The 17,040-nt window shown below is 55.1% G+C and overlaps 1 protein-coding gene across 1 annotated transcript; it reads left to right on the top strand.

The window, feature by feature from the left end:
• The first annotated feature begins 12,731 nt into the window (after positions 1 to 12,731).
• On the top strand, positions 12,732 to 16,673 carry OSM (oncostatin M). Its single transcript, XM_032883390.1, has 3 exons — positions 12,732 to 12,852; positions 14,464 to 14,597; positions 15,142 to 16,673. Exons 1-3 carry the CDS (start codon positions 12,819 to 12,821, stop codon positions 15,685 to 15,687), a joined length of 714 nt encoding a protein of 237 aa, XP_032739281.1. The 5' UTR covers positions 12,732 to 12,818; the 3' UTR covers positions 15,688 to 16,673.
• The last annotated feature ends 367 nt before the right edge of the window (positions 16,674 to 17,040 follow it).

Below are 17,040 nucleotides of genomic sequence, written 5' to 3'. Positions count from 1 at the left end.
GCCTCTGAAGCCCAGCCTCTTCCTTCCTTCCTTGCTGCTTCTGGAATAGCCCAGAAAGTACTGAATGTGGTTAGAGATTCTGAGATCCTTCTGTCTGGAGGTCCCCCAGCCTTCCCTGCCACCTTGGGTGTGACTGGGCTATTGTGAAACCCCTCAAGGAGGACCCAAAAGCACCCTTCTTCCAGGCTGCTGCCTGCTTGCCTTTGGACCATGCCTGAGTCATGGAGGTCCCTCACAGGAGTCCTTGTTGGCCAAGAGATCAATTAGTTCTTGTCACCAGGGCTTTCCTGGAGTAGTAGTGGGAGGGGGCCAGCCAGAGTGGGGACCTGGGTGCTAGAATGACAGGATGGGCGTAGAGGCCACCTGCAAAGCACTCTGCCTTCACAGGCTGCCTTCCTGGGCCAGAGGCTCAGCACGTGGGCCCAGGTTTCCTGTCGTAGAGGGGGTGCTTCCTCACTCCGTAAGACCAGGATTCCACTGTGAGCCTGATGGGACCCTACAGATGTCCCCGGGGAGGTTATCAGGTACCCTCAGCCCAGACCCGCCCGCACTTACGAAGGGAAGAAGGGTGTGACTTCGGCGTATTCAGAGGTCACCGTGGCTCCCCAGAAAAGCCAGAACGGGGGCCAGTCCTCTGGCAGTGTGCCCACCCTGCCCCTGGGAACCCAGGGACTGCAGATCACAGGAACAGAGCGCAGCAAAGGCCAGCCCGGTGAGTGCGCAGTCGGGGACCCTAGGCCAGCCCCTTCCCCTCAGCCTCTGTTTCCTCATGTGTAGCAAGATCTTGGAGGCAGGTCCTTCAGTATCCCTCTACTTCTTGGCGCTAGGAAGGGGTCATTGCTTTGTAGTTTGACTTTCAGGGGGAAGAGGGAGTTCTGGCTTCTCTCTGGAGGGCACAACTTGGACCCTGGCTCAAAGGATGTCCTGGGCTAAGTGGGGGCTTTAGAACCAGAATCCTTGGGGCTCCCAACTCTGTAGGTAGAGAGCTCCTGGGCCCCATGTTCAGCTCTGGGGGGTTCTGTCCATCTGTCTGCTTGTGAGTCACTGCCTAATTTGGGTATTTCTGTTATCCTGGCTTTCCAGGTGCATCAGGCTTTGCCTAGTCTCTCAAACCAGGCCCTAATCTGGCCTTGGTGCCAGGTGCTTCCCATAGGATGGGCCTGGGTAAGGGGGCTCCAGTGGTCTACTCTGACTTGGACCCAGGTCAGTGTGGAGGGGTTTTAGCTCCCTGGGCATTAGGGTCCTTGGGGGTCACTGGGTCAGCTTGGCCGTCAACAGGTTATAAATGGGGAGATCTGCTCTGGGATTGCCAGGGACCCCAGGACCCACCTGGGGTCAGAGCACAGGGCTTGGGAAGTGACTGGTGCACACTCCGCTGAAAGGGTGATGTGACCCTGGCCTCACACTTGTCTAATGCTGTGGGTGCCATCACACAGACAGGGCTTAAGCTGTCCCAGGCTGTGGTGGAGCCTCACAGAATCACCTCTTTTGTCCCACCTGAGCCCCTGGACAGTTATAGAACAAAGGAAGTCTGTCTGGTTAGCCCAGGCCTGGAGTTAGGCTCAGCTTGGATCATTCATAACTAAGGTTGGGGGTGTTCACTGGCACATAGTCCATGTCCTTGTCCTTCCAACCCTGGGCACACTCATGCACCTGTCCACATCAGCACAGCCATTCCTGAGTGCAGGGGTCAAGGTCCCAGACTGCAGAGCCCAAGTGCCCATCCTCATAAAGATGGCAGCCCGTGCCTGGGGAAGGCCCTGCCTACAGTCTCTTGGGGAGTAGAAAGGTGCTTTCAGCCCTCCGACTGCCAGCCTAGTGTCTGGCATCTGCTGGGAGGATGTGAACCTGGGGTGGGGAGTGCTCTTAGGTGGGTGGGGATGGGAGATGAGGAAAGCTCAGGCAGGTACCCGCAGTGGCTAATTTGACCCTCTCAGATTTTACCTGCCCATACAGGGCGAATGACCTTGTGAGTCCTTGAAGTTATTTGAGCAGAAATTCAGGGTGGGGGCACCTGCCTCTGCCAGGTAGGGCTGTCTGGTTCCGTGCTTATTGCCAAGTGGCCCCAAAGCTGGCTTCTTGGTCCTGTGTAGAAGGGAGAATAAACCCTTACCTTCTCAGATGTCCCACCTGGCGGGAAGGGACCAGGCAGGAGGGCAGCCCCCCTGCAGCTAGCTGACTGAGTACCAGGAGGCTGATTCCCCAAGCTGTGCAAGAGGTGGGAAAGGGATGTGCTCCATTCATTCGTGTATTCAAAGCACGTTCTCATTACCCACCCCGCCTTTGAGAGGAAACAGCACAGAGAGGAGAAGGTGCTTGCCCGAGGTCACAGAGCTGGGCATGGCAAAATGAGAATTCAAAAAGGTTAACATTTGGCATAGCCTGGGGAGGTTCCCTGGGGGAAGGGACACTTTAGCTGAACCCTGAGGGATGGGGATGGTTTTGCAAGCTCCCTCACAATCCCCGCCATCTGCGTCGGTGGCGGGGAGTGAATGTGTGGGCAGGCACGCGAGGCCTGGCCCTGGCTCCTTCCTGACCCCGGGCTGGGCCCAGTGGGTGTGTTGGGCAATGGCCGTGGTTTGTCTCACTTTCCCAGGCGGAACCTGGTGCTGGTGTTCTGGAGCCAAGGGTGCCGCAGAGGTGGTGCCCGGAGCTGCTTTCTCAGGGGGAATCCGTCATGATGCCAATGGGGATGCTCTCCAGGTGCCCGTGCTTGTAATCAGTGCAGACCTCTGGGTGCATCTCTGCAGATGGGCCTGTTTCAGCCAGAAAGTGTGTATGTCTGTCTGTCCACGCCTGAATCCATGTGTCCCAATGCGTCCTTGGGCCTCTGCGGCCCTACGTGCATCCGATTTTGTCCAAAATCAGCTGTGTGCCTGGCTGTGTTTCTGCACGCATCCCATGTGTGCATGGCCGGAGGCATCTGTGCCTGTTTGTGCACGTGTGGACACGTGCTGGTGCCAGTGTCTGTACGTCTGCTCCCGTCTGTGGCAGGGCAGTTTCTCTATGTCCACGTGTACCAGGGCAGGCGTCCACATCTGGTGTTTTTGTGTTCACATGTGTGTCCATATGTACCCTCCTGTCCACTTTCCTTCTCCGGGCCCACATCCTCCCAGGCCTTCCTGCCTCGCCCTAATCTCAGGACGCCCAGCTTCCTGCGGTCACCAGGGGACTTCTGGGCTGTGCTGGGTGTGCCCCAACTCTACCCCTCCACCTTCGCCCTCCACCCCAGCTGCTTCAGCCTCCTCAGTCTCCCTCCTACCTCTCTGTCCACTCCTCCTCTGTCCCTCGTCCTCTGTCTGCAGCCTGAAGCAAGCCTGGCCTGACTTTCTGCCCCTCCATCTGGACCCCCCACGGGGACACACAGAAATGGACACCCAGCGCCCCCCCACCCCCGCCTGCCCACTATGAGCTTGAGCTTCCCACTCCTCTGTCCTCCACAGCTGGGCCCTCCACACTTCCCTGGGTCCTGATTCAGCCTTCAGTTGTCCTCACCTGTGCTTCCCCAGGCTTCCTGCTGGTCCCTGTCATTTGGCTGCGCAAAAAGTCTTGGTGTGTCCCCTCCCTTCCCGATCACCAGCCTTGGGCAGAGCCTTGCTCAGGGGGTCTGCCTTTGAGACCTCCCGGCTGCAGCAGCTCTTCAGGGGCTCTGTCGCTCTGCCCTGCCGTTGTGCCTTGCCCTTGACTTGTTCTCCCCCGCTGCTGGGAGCTTCTTTGTGGGGCAGTTGCCAGGCCCCGTCCTGAAGAGCATGCCCCGGCCTTTGAACTTGAGGTGAGCCTTCTCTAAGTCGACAAGCAAGAGCTCTGGGACGGGTCCTAACCAAGCAGTAACAGGAGGGGCTGTGGGAGGTCTCTGACTCTCTCCTGCCCCTTGGCTTTCCTGGAGTTGCCCTGTTTTTAAGCTCTGCCTTTAAAAAAAAAAAAAAAAAAATTTAAATTGAGGTGAAAGTCACATAATACATAATTGACCATTTTCAAGTGATGAGGTCAGTGGCATTTAGCATATCCACAATGTTGTGCAACCACCACCTGTAACATTTTCGTCACCCCGAAAGGAAACTCCACACTCATCGCTAGTCCCTCCTCATTCCCCTTCCAACCAGCCCCCGGCCACGGCCAATCTGCATCCTATCTCTGTGGATTTCCCTGTTCTGGACATTTCACGTAGGCAGAATTAGATAATATGTGACTCTGGGCCTCTAGCTTGTTTGACTCAGCCTGGTGTTTTTGCGATGCGTGTTTTATCAGTACTGCCAATTCCTTTTTCTGGCTAAATAAGTGGACATACCACTTTTTAACAATTCATGATCTGTTGGTGGACATTTGGGTTCCCACCTCAGGCTATTAATGTGGGGGCGCCCAACATTTGTGTTTTCTGCCATCTCCCACTTCTCTTCCTTCCTTACATGCGTGTTCTGTGGACAAGGTGACCTGGCCCCAGCTGACCACTGTCCATCACCCATTGAATATCCACCAGTTGGCCTTTGGACAGAGCAAGCTTTGATGGCCTTTTCTCCCCTTGGAGCTGCAGGATGTATTTTCTTTTTTTTTTTTTTTTAAGATTTTGTTTATATGGGAGGGAGAGAGAGAGAGAGAGCATGTGGTGGGGAGGGGCAGAGGGAGAAACAGACTCCTGCTGAGCAGTGAAGCCTGATGTGGGGCTCGATCCCAGGACCCTGAGATCATTACCTGAGCCAAAGGCAGACGCTTAATCGACTGAGCCACCCAGGTGCCCCTGTTTCTTTTTTTCTTATTAAGATAAACACCCAGAGTTTCCTTGGCAGCTCTCCAAGAATAAGAAGGGGAAGAAGGCAGGTCTTCCACAACACCTGTCCAGGTCATTTCCTCCAGACATCCCTGCCAATGAGTCCCACCTTTGCATCCTGGACTTCCCCTTGGGACCAGGGCTATCATTTGCAGACAGCCCCATGGGGACCCTGGCTGGTCCCCTCCATCTTTCTCCAGTTGCTCTCTCTGTTGAGCCGAGTTTTTGGGCTTTTGCAGCAATTGGCAGCAAGAGAAGTCTCCAAGCCTGTCCCACTTCCTCTCTCCATATCCTCCACCCCTCCTGCTTTCATCCTCATACTGGTGCAGGACAAAGGACTCCCCATGCAAGTGCCAGGAAACCAGCTCAACTAGCAGAAAATAGACTGACATAATTGTCCTGTGTCGCTGGGACCAGTGTGGGGTTGGTCCTGGCTTCAGGCGGAGACCAGGGGTTCAGGGAAGTTGCTTGGCCTCTCCGGCTGGACCGGCCATGTTCTCACCCACTTTATCAGACTGCACCCCACCCCCATGGAGCTGGGGAAAGTGGCTTTTCACAGAGCTAGACCTGTGACATCCCAGCTCCGAAGGTTTGGCCATGTAAGGGAGGCCTGTCTCCTGAGTCTGACGTCAGTCTTGGGGAAGGATTCTGACTGGTTCTGCTCAGGATGCAGGTGCAGCGCTAGACTCCAGGGTACCACGAGGGTCAGGCTGGGTTGGGCGCCCCCTCCTAAGCCTAGAGTAAGAAATGAGCAGGCTGACAAATTGTGGGTTTCCAGATCACATGCTGGATGTTGGCTAGTGTGTTTGTTCACCCTTCAAGACCTGGATATAAAAAGGCATTCACAACAAATTCACTTACCTGGAAGCCTAGTCTTGCTGATCTACACCCCATGCCTAGCCTGGTGCCTGACACATATGATGAATTATTTAAATACAGGTTGAAGAAGGGCCTAAAAAGCCACCATCCTTCATCTGTCTTGGCAAAAGGCAGGATTATCCCTTCCAGTGTAGACTGGTCCCTTTCTATGAGGCTGTCAGGTGCTGCTTATGGAATTCATTCTGAAGTGAATTCTTTAAAGGAAGTAGGAGAAATGCCTTATGTTTTTCTTTTTCAGCTTGTTTTCCAGGGAAGTGTTGAAATCTGAAGTGGGTGAAGGAATATATTTTGAATTCACTTTAAAAAAATACCATAAAGGAAAAAGTCAGCGTCTTTAAATATCAAGGCTTCCTAAAAAAAAAAAAAAGAGAGAGAGAGAGAGATCATGTGCTTTGTGAGTGTATTGTATTGTGTATTGTGTATTGTGTGTATTGTGAGTGATATAATTCTGATTTCCTTGAGGAAAGGTGACCAAGAGAAGGCATGAGAAAGGCTCCAAGAGAACCTGTTCCTGCCCAGCAGCGAGGTGGACCTGCACTTCCGGAGGCCTGGCTGCAAGTGCACCGGATGTGAGAGGCACACATCTGGGTCCTGCAGCCTGGAACCCATGGCTGAACTTTCCTGGGGCTTCTACAGATGCCCACATCTGTATGGCCGGGCGTTCATCCAGTCACTAAGGATTTATTGAGCACCTGCTAAATTATATGGCCAATGCTGTGCTCTGGAGAGGCCATGAGGAGCCATGGAATTTGAGGGGGGTGGGTAGGGACCAGCTTGAGGTGAGAAAAGTTCCAGGAGGGCTTCCCTGGAGAGGTGAAGCTTGGCCTGGGTGACAGTTCATTCGGTAGGAGGAGATTCAGGCAGTGGGAACAGCATATGCAAAGGCCATGGGGTGAGAGCTCTGCTCCCCTGAGAGACTGAGGAAGGTGAGAGAAGGTGATGGCTTAGAGAGGTATGGGTGAGGCTGGGGAGGTGGGCAGGGCCTGGTGGCTGTGGTAATGGCCTTGGCCTTACTGAACGTCAATGTGAAGCCAGGGGAGTGTTTTAAGCAAGAGGGTGGCACCAGGCTGTGTTCTACAAGCCCCCCAGAGGGGCTGTAATGGCAGTAAAGCCATTTTGTGGTTGGCCCCATTTCCTCCCTCCCTCTCCGTTAGACTTCAGCCACACCTGCTCCTCTCTAAACTAGACTGGGACGCCTGGGTGGCTCGGTCGTTAAGCGTCTGCCTTCAGCTCAAGTCATGATCCCAGGGTCCTGGGATCGAGCCCCACATCGGGCTCCCTGCTCAGCGGCGAATCTGCTTCTCCCTCTCCCTCTGTGATCTCTCTCACTCTCTCTCAAATAAACAAAATCTTAAAAACAAATGAATAAACTAGACCGAGGCAATCTTGCTTGGTGAGCAGCTCATGACGTTCCCTCCACATGGAACTTGTAGCATCTCTTTCCTCCATTTCTGCCAGTTAAACTGGCATTTTCTTTCCAGACCTGTAGAAATACCAACCCTCTCCCCCAGTCACTCCCTGGCTGGCCCTTGACCAAGTGGGTCTCCATCTTCCCACTGCAAAAGCCATATGTTTTCAAGCTTGTTGCACCACGGGGCTGCATGAGCTCTGGGCAAGCCACAGTATGAATGGCGTGCTGGCCAAGCATGTGGGCCGAGGACAGCTGCCCACACTCCAACTTGCCTTTGCTCCCTCCTAGCTGTTGTGACCTCCCACCAAATGCCCCGTCTCTCGGGCCTCAGTTACCCCATCTATAGGGTGGAGACAAACGATCTCTGTGAAGATGGCTGGGAGGGGTCATAGAGCCAGCCCTGTAGTAGATGCTCAGAACTGGTCTCAGCACACAGAGACATCTCTGGTTATTACCGCTGGGCAAACAGCACATGCCTGGGACACCTGGACATATTTGGCAAGAATGTGAAGTTTCAAAATAGGCGTTGTATGTTGTCATGAGAAAAGTCAGGACTCCATTGGACTTGCCGGTCCTTGTTTAATGGTTAAGGTTGCTTTTACTTACAGTGACATCTCAGTGCTTAGAGCCACTAAGGGACCCCATGGGGCTCCATAGGGTTCTAGGCCCTCTGTGTTCATCTCTCCTGTCCCCTCATCTGACAGAGAGGACCTTGGTCTCAGAGAGGTGGTGAGGGGGAAATTGTTCTAGGCCAATCGGAGAGAGGGTAGAGGGGCAGCGCTCTAATCTCCTGGTCATCTCCCCTCAGAGGGGGACATATCCCCCAACCCCTTCACCGCAAACCGTAAGAAACTCCCGAACAGAAGATAGTTCCTTCTCTGCTGCACTTCCCTCAATAGGTATTCAGGCCTCTGGCAGGGCGCTCACTTACCCAATTTGGGGGAGCCACTGGGCACATGGGGGACATGGCTTCCCACACTATGGACACACCAGGTCCCAGAAGAACTCTGGCAGTTCTCAACCGAAGAATCCTTCAGCTCAGGATGACCTCACCGGCTTCGTGGGGAGGGCGCTGGTCGATCCTTGATCACCCCAGGGTTTATGTAATATTTTCTTTCCCAATCATCCTCAAAGCCAGCCTATGACATAAGCAGATGCGTGCCTTTGTCTGTCCGGGTGACTGACTGGCTGGCGGGTATTTCTGGAGGACTAGCGATGGGCTGGGCATTGGCACGTGTTATTCACCGAGTTACGCTCCCCGTTCTCTTGAAGTAGTATTCGCCACTGCATTTAAAAAAATAAAGATACAAAATATTTATTACCAAATTTCTCACTTTAAGTGGGTAATTCACTGGGTTTTTGTCTCTTCAGATGACAGTGCCACCATCACCACAATTTAACTCAAAACCACTTCCATCACCCCCAAAGAAACCCCATGCCCATTAGTGATCACTCCTTGTCCTCAGACCCCTCCGGGCCCAGCAGCCACTCCTCTGCTTTCTGTCTCTATGAATTTACCTCTTCTGGACATTTCATTCAAATGGAATCGTACAACGTGTGGCCTTTTGTGACTGGTCTCTTTCACTTGGCGTCCTGCCTTTGAGGTTCATCCGCAGTCTATCACGAATCAGGACCTCATTCCTTTCTGTGGCTCAGTAAGATGCTGTTGTATGGTTAGACCACAATTTTTAAAATCCATTTTCTGTTGATGGGCACTTGGGTTGCTTCCATTTCTTGGTTATTGTGAATAAAGGCTGCTATAAATATTTGTGTGCAAGTTCCTGTGTGACACATGTTTTCAATTCTCTTGGGTGCATACGGGGGCGTGGAACTCTCACGCATGGGGCATCTCTATGTTTGAGTGTTGGAAGGCCTGCTGGTCTTCAAAGCGGTTGTGCCATCTTGAATTCCCAGGAGCCGTATCCTAGGGTTCTGATTCTTCCCTGTCATCGTCAGCACTTGTTACTGTCTTTGATGACAGGCACCCCAGGGGGTATGAAGAGGTATCTCACCGTGGTTTTCATTTTGCATTTTCCTCAGACCCATTCATTTTGCATTTTCCTGATGGCTAACGATGTTGAGCAGCTTTTTATGGGTTTATTGGGCATTTGCCTGTTTTGAAGAAATAGCTATTTGTTTCTCCTTTGCCCATTTTGTTTTATTTTTATTTTCATTATGTTTCTAGAGATTGATTTATTTATTTTTGAGAGAGAGAGAGAGCGCGCACACCAGAGAGAGCGAGCGGGGAGGGGGGAGGGGCAGAGGGAGAGGGAGGGGGAAACATAAGCAAACTCTGGGTTGAGCACGGAGTTTGGTCTCAGGACCCTGAGATCATGACCTGAGCCAAAACCAAGAATTGGAGCCTTAACCGACTGCACCACCCAGGTGCCCCTGCTTTATTTTTTAAAAATATTTATTTATTTATTTGAGAGAGAGAGCATGCCTGGCCAGAGGGAGAGGGAGAGAACCTCCAGTGGACTTCCTGATGAGCACGGGGCTCGAGCTCACCACTCTGCGATCACAGCCTGAGCCGAAACCAAGAGCCGATGCCTGACCCACCGAGCCACTCAGCTGTCCCGCCTTGGCCCATTTTAAATTTGGGTTGTCTGCCTCTTGACTGTTACATTGTGCCCCTGCTGTCCACAGGGGAAACTGAGGCTCGGAAAGGGGACGTGACTGGGCTCATAAGCTCATAAGCAGATGGAGACTGGTAACTGGTAACTGGGTTGGTGTTTAGCTCCCACCCTAGCAGGTCACAGGTCACTGTCTCTCTTCCCAGATGAGTGGCCTCCAATTCTGACCCACCCAGTCCACCCCAGGTCTGTTCTTGCACTTAGAGCAGTAGAGCCTCACAGGCAGAGGGTGGGCCGGAAAGACCAGGGAACAGCAGTTCTGAGGAAACAAGCCAGTCCTCTTTCCCCCTCCGAATCACGAGGACCCAGCTGACGTGGCCCGGGAAGAGGGGACAGCCCGGGCCTGTGGTCGGGGAGCCTATTTATACTGGCTGGGCCGTGTTGCAAGCCCTTCCTGCTGGGGAGAGGGACGTCACTGGGCGCTGACCTCACCAGAAATGCTGACGCATCTTCCCCTCATGCTTTGCTCGGTTGGCCAGCCGGGTCTCCTCACCTTGGGGCCACTGCCTGTCCTCCTGCACATCACTGTCCCCTCCCACCGAGCTCCAGGCACTCCCCCATCGTCCTCACTCCCCGCAGCCCTCCAACCATGCCCTCCTCTTGCAAGCTGTTCTGGGCAGGGTTTTATCCCTTAAATTCTTGTGTTAAAGACCGACTCCCATAGTACCTCAGAATGTGGCTGTATTTGGAGATAGGGTCCTCAGAGAGGTAAGGCACAAGGAGGCCACAGGGGTGGGCGTGGCCCATCCATTATGGCTGCTGTCCTTCTAAGAAGAGGAGATTAGGACAGACACACAGACTAGGGGTCAACCACATGAGGAGACAGCAAGAAGGTGGCCGTCTAGGAGCCAAGAGAGAGGCTGCAGGATAACATCGACCCTACTGATCGCTCAGTCTCAGACTCCTAGCTCCAGGATGGCACCAACAACCATTTCTGTTGTTTCAGTCCTCCCGTCTGTGCTATGTTGTCAGGGCAGCCCGAGCAGACCAATAGCTAACTCCTCCTTGCTGTCGGTGGCCGTTGCCCCTGGGGCCTGCACGCCGCACCTCGCTTTGCTGCTCAGAGCGTGGTCTTTCAGACTTGAGAGCCCCCTTGTGAACACCACGTCCTCTTAACTGCTCCCACCCAGGGTGATGCAGAAACAGGAAAGCAAAGGCCTGTGCCTTCCCCCTACCCCGAGTGCGAAGGGCGGTCCTCGGTAACTGAGACGGCCAAGAAGCACTCCAGCCAGCTGTGGCTCTCCAGCCCAGAGCCAGGCCCTGAGTGTCTCAGTTTCCTTGTTCAAGAGAGCCGAGGCATCCCTGCCCTGGTGCTCTCTCCCTTCCAGGGCTGTTGCTGGATGAGATCAGGGATGCGAAATGAAGAAGGATCCTAGCTTGGCATGGGCCCCAGGAAACGGTCTTGCGGGGGTGGGCACAGAGATGAGGAATTGAGCAGAAGCCACATTCTCAGGAGGAGAATCCAGAACTGGTCCTTGGGGGCGGCGATGGTAGGTGTGGTGAGCGCCATGCTGGGATGCCAGGGAGTGGGCGGGAGGTGAGGAATAGCCTCCTGGGCATGGGGATATGGGGGAAGAGTCTGGTTTTGCCCACTATGGGATCCTCAGCGCTTGGGAGGGGCTGGCTCAGAGTAGGGCCAAATAAAAGTTCGTCGAACAAATAAATGAGTAATGGTGAACGTGCCTGCAGAGGATAGAGCAGGTGGGAGCAGCCCTGGTGGTCAGGATGGCTGTCCAACCCACCCTCTCTCCTGCCACCTCAGCGCTCCCTGTGCAGGCTCCACAGGCCCAGTGCTTTCCCTAGCTGGCAGCTTCCAGGGGTCCTACCCTGGTTCTCCGGGCTCCTGAGGCCCTCCTCCCCACTGAGCTCCTGAGGGTGCAGGCCAAAGACCCTCTTCCAAGCCAGGGAGATATGCTGGGGCTGCCTCTCAGCCTCCTTGTCTGCCCTAGGCCAGGCCTCAGTTTACCCTAACAGAGTAGCAGGTTGACTAGAGAGGCATGGTCTCCACAGTGCCTTGACTCTGACATCCATTGAGGTCTGCGAGAAGCGGAAGACTAACCAAAAATCACTATCTTTCAGAGAAAGTGAAACCTGGTCCCCAATCATCACCACGGTGACTCCCCCACCCTGGCTTCCCCTCTGAGCTCACAGCTTCCCCATCTCCTCCGCCCCCCACACTAGCCCTCAGCAGCGAGTACTTGGAATTAGACTTTCATCTTTCTTTTTTCCTTCAAAGGACTTTTGCCTTTTATGTCCATGATAGCGGCAGGGCTATGAGCCTGGCCCAGGAAATGCTTTTCGAATCCTCATTTTACAGGTGGGGCTGCTGAGGCCCAGAGACATTAGGTGACTTGCCTCTGGTCACACAGCATGTTGGCAGGCTTGAACCCTAATTTCCTATGTCTCATTTCCCCCCAGAATACCCCATCTGTAAAGAAAGGTCCTAGATGTAGGCAAGGGGTCTGGGATAAGGAAGGCTAGTTGCGAGGGGGTTGCATGATGGGAGAGAGGAGATGGCTGGGAGCCCCGGTGGTCCTGGGGCCAGAACCACAATCTCGGGTCTGCCAGCCTGGGTCTGGCTCTGTGCCCAGAGCATGGTGGTTTCTGTTCACAGATGTCCCAACAGTCCCAGCAAGAGGGCGGGAAGGGCACTCAAGAAGGAAGATGTCTCGCTACCCTCAGCGCCAAACCACAGTGACTTGTGAGGCTGTTGGCTCCTGGGCCAAGCCTGACCTGCAGCCCTCCAAGGACCCAGTTGTCACACTCTCCCCTCTTTCCTGGGCACAGCTCCCTACAGATAGCATGGACCCCTTTGCCCCCTGCTCACCCCAGGAAGGCTGAGGCTGCAGTTTGCATCATCTTTGGGAGAGAGCCTGATCTCGAAGAATCAATTCGAAGAAAACAGGAGGAGGAGGAGGCATGCCACCACACACAGCGCCCATTGGCCGCCCGTGGAAACTTTGGTTTTTGGGGTTATGTTCCCAGAAGGCCTGCCCTTCCCCCCTCCCCACCCACCTCACGAGGTGTTGGCCAATCGCCCTGGCGGGCATAAAGTGGCTGCCAGCCCGCAAGGCTCCCAGCCAGGAGGTGTCACCCCCAGCAGGCGCCGGCCGGAGCTCGGGCACCCAGCATGCGGGCACAACTTATGTGGAGGACACTGCCCAGTAAGTACTTCCTTCCTCTCCACCAGCACCCCGCTTGCTGTGCCCATGGGTGCCAGCATGGTGCAGGGGCACCTTCTGTCTATCGGGAGCTGGGAAGGCCGGGCGCCAGAAGGATGCTGAGAAGGGGAGAGAGCCAGGAGGTCAGGCAAAGAAAGTGGTCCACTGAGAACAGAGCACCTTCACAGGGTAAAGAAGGAGAATCCCTGGAAGACTTTTAAGGGGAGGTGATATAGAGGTGACTGTGAGCAAAAGAATAAGGGAAGGGGATAGATTGAGGGAGAAGCCAAGGAAGCAGGAGGGAGGTGAGTGACGTGCTGGGCGAGGAGGAATCTGCAGACGCTGAATAGAAAAGCAGTGTGATGTCTGGAGGGGCAGTGAGGCTTCCTTGTTGCCCTGATCCACAGGGTCTGGGATGGAGAGACACAGTCCGCTAGGCACAGGGACCCTGGAGCCCACACAATCACACAGCACGCCTAGCCACACCCACAGGGTGACACGCACACAGAGCCACATAATGTCATTCAGAGCCCTCAATCTCACTGACCTGGGAGCCTCCACACGCAGTCCGGTGCCCCAGTGTGGACTGGGCACAACGCTTGTGTGTGGCCAGTTTGTTCCTCTCGCCTCATGCAGACCTGGACACACACCCATGAAGACACCCTAGTCCCACGTGCACGCAGCACTCACATGGATCCCCTCCCTGCCCCCCGCCCAAGCCCGGCTGCAGATACCTGGGAGGTAGCGAGGAGCACACTATGGTCTTGGTGCCTGGGTGGCCAGCCCCCCAGCCGTCCCCGGCAGCGTCTTCCCCAAGGGGCTGAACGGTTCTTAGGAACGGAACATGGTGTCACTGCCTTCCGGGCCATTGCGCCACAGGCCCCTTCCGACCACATGGCTGCCGGTGCCTGGGGGTGGGGGTTGGGTGGGTGTGGGGAGGTCGCTAGCAGTAACTATGCCCAACCACCCGCAAGAGTCTGGCTCACAGCATCCCTGGTGGGCCTGACGGAAGTGGCCACTAATGAAGAGAAGAGGAAGGTGCACAAGGTCGGGGAGAGTCCTGGCCTTGTGTGAACTGGGCAAGCCCTTCTCCCTCAGTGCCTTGATTTTCCTGTCAGTAGAATGGGGCTAAGGTCTAGATGATCCCACACATCCTTTGCAGACAGAACCTTCGGTGGGAAAGGCAGCCTCTTCTGCTTGTACAGACAGAGCTCTAGGCACTGGGCTGCTCCCAGGCTGAGCCCGCCTGTGCAGAGGGCCAGGATCTGTGGCAGGGGAGCCCAGAATCTTGGCCCAGAGGTCTTGCAGAGAGCAGCCTCCCTTGGGCTGCCCTGTGTCAGATCCCGAGGCTGGCAAGATTGGCAGGCGCGGGAACTCCTCTCAAGGGCCTGCTTGGTGAAGCAGAACCATTGTTAGGGATGCTGGGCTGTGACTTGCCAGGGAGGTGGCAGTGGCCCCAGCAGGTGCGTACACAGTGCCCAGCCCCACCCTCAATGGCACGAAGCCTGAGCCGATGGGCTATGCCCTCTGAGGCCCTGGGGGTGTCCTCCCCTCTGAAAGTCACTGACCTCCTTCCCAAAGTCAGGTGACATCTTCCCCCCTTCTCTGCCCCAGGTCTGGTCCTCGGACTCCTGTTCTTGAGCACGCCGGTCATGGGCAGCTGTCTGGACAAGGACCAAGAGCTGCTCAGGCAGCTCCAGAAGCAGGCGGACATCATGCAGCGAACCAGCATGCTCCTGAACCCCTATGTGAGCGCCTGGTCCCTGGTGGCATCTGAGTCTCAGAGGACAGCAGGCCTGGGGCATGAGTGAGCCTGGAGAGGATGAGGCCCAACTCCCATTCACGTACCCCCACTCCAGATGGGGCCAGTAGGGAAACCAAGTCCCTGTGTTATTCCAGGGCCCCCTGGACCTCTCTGGGCCTAACTCTGAAACACCAAGGAGAGGAGAGATCTTTCCCAGCTTGTCCCATTCCTCAGGGGTAGCAGCAGGAACCCAAACAGAGTCCTGTCCTCCTGAAGCCTATGGTTACGCTCCCTGCATCACAGTCACCCCAACCAGCCCCCATCCCCAGCATCCTTCTGTCCCTGCTTGCAGACACTGGGGAGTCCTCACCCCTCTCTGGCCTCAGTTTCTTGATCTGTACAATGGGAGGATTGGATGGGATGGGGTGCATGAGGTCCAGCATTTCAAAGCAGACCAGAGCAGACCTCTGTGTGTGTGTGTGTGTGTGTGTGTGTGTGTGTGTGTTGGGGGCTTGAGCACTCATGTCCTGATTCTCTTTTCCCTCCAGATCCAAAGCCAAGGCCTAGACAAGGATGGACTGAAGGAGCACTGCCAGGAGCGCCCAGGGACCTTCCCCAGCAAAGAGGCCCTGCAGCGGCTCAGCAGGCAGGAATTCCTGCGGGCTCTCGACACCATGCTGGACCACGTTCTGCACAGACTGAAGGCCTTGCAGCGAGACATCCCCAAAGCCCAGGACCTGGAGACACTGAATAGGGCAAAGCAGAACATTCGCGGGTTCAAGAACAATATCCACTGCCTGGCCCAGCTGCTTCCAGGCTCATCAGAGACGACTGAGCCCGCTCCTATAGGCCCAGGGACATCTCCGTTGCCCACCCCCACCCCAGACACCTTCCAGCGCAGGCTTGAAGGCTGCAGGTTCCTGCATGGCTATCACCGCTTCATGCACTCCGTGGGGCAGGTGTTTCGAGAGTGGGCGGAGAGCCCGAGTCGGAGCCGGAGACACAGCCCCCGCCGGGGCCTGCGGAAGGGGGCCCACAGAGTGCCACTCTCCAGGAACAAGAGACTCCTGCCCAGGGTTCAGCTGCCCCGGTAGTCTTAGGGGACACCCCAGGCAGAGAAAGGATCTGTATGTACTCCCTAGGATGGCATCTCCCCCCAGGGCCTCCAAACCTGCTCCCCTCTATTCCCCACCTCCCAGAAGTGCACTTTAAGGGTTGGGAGCCAGGCTCCGGGATGGAAGGATAGGGTCAGGCTATTGAGCCCCCAGCCCTGAATTCGTCAGTCTTGGTGGGTTGGCTGGGTCAGGCCACGCGGGGCCAACTTTCCATTGATTCAGGGGTCTGATGACACAGGCTGACTCATGGCCAGACTGACTGCCCCCCCGCCGCTCTGCTCCCCGAGGTCTGCTGGCCCTTCCCTCTCATGACTTACAGAGCCGTTGCCCCCAGACTTCCTCCTTTCCATGGCAGCATTGTTCCGAGGGGAAGGTTAGGGCCTGAGCTGGCCTCCGAAGGCTCATTGCCATTCTCAGGCCAGACACCTGGACATCTGGGTGATCTCACTTTAGGCAGCTGTGACAGATGCAGAGTGTCTTAGAAGGAGCACTGATCTGGGGACAGGGGTGTCCAAGAACAGGGCTCAGTTCCCAGCTCAACCCCTAACTCACTGTGTGGCCTCAGGCAGGCCACTTTACCTCTCTGAACCTCAGTTTTATTTTTTGTGATTCAAGCAGTTGGTGTAAAGCCCTCTCAGCTTGATTCAATGACATAGAGCAAATATCCAATGCCTTGCAAATGGGCAGGGCCTGGAGTTCTCTACAGACATACTGCCTGGAGGGCCTGGTCTTGGGTCCCGGCTGCTGGCTGCGCCCCCTGGTGGTGCATCATTAAAATTTCTCATGCGGAAACTGGTTCTGGAGGGACGCCCAGAAGGTGCTGGCCCAATTCTTTGGAGGGATATGACTAATTTATCGATTTTTATCAGTTTTTATCTGTTTACTATTTATAAGGCTTATTTATGATGTGTATTTAATGTTAATATTGTGCCAACATATATTTAAAAAACTTGCCTTTTTCTAAAGCCCTTGTGTCTCTCTGTTGTCTGGTGGGAAAGGATTTGGGGGAGCCTGGCCTTTTGGAGAGACAGGGGCTCTGACTGTGGGGTGTCTCAAACACAGAGCATTTAGCCCGTCTGAACGTGACTCCCCTGAGATGCTAGGGGCTAGGGATATCGAGGTTTCGGAGCAAGAGGGAAAGGAGGAAGGCTGGAGCTGTGGGGGCCCCTGTGCGTGTCTGGCTGGGAGTCCATGTGCTGATGTGGTTTCCGTGAAATAGACAAGATACTAACAGATCCTGCCTTAGACATGGCCTGTGACCTGCTCTGTCCTTGAACCTGCTTCTTGAGGGGCCCCAGGGGGTAGGAATTCCACCAGGCCACCAGAAAACTG

Source organism: Lontra canadensis, unplaced genomic scaffold (assembly GCF_010015895.1).
Source record: "Lontra canadensis isolate GAN:19392208 unplaced genomic scaffold, GSC_riverotter_1.0 scaffold87, whole genome shotgun sequence".
NCBI lineage: Eukaryota > Metazoa > Chordata > Mammalia > Carnivora > Mustelidae > Lontra > Lontra canadensis.
Note: the sequence above shows the minus strand (reverse complement) of the source record. Positions and strands in the feature narration are given on the sequence as shown.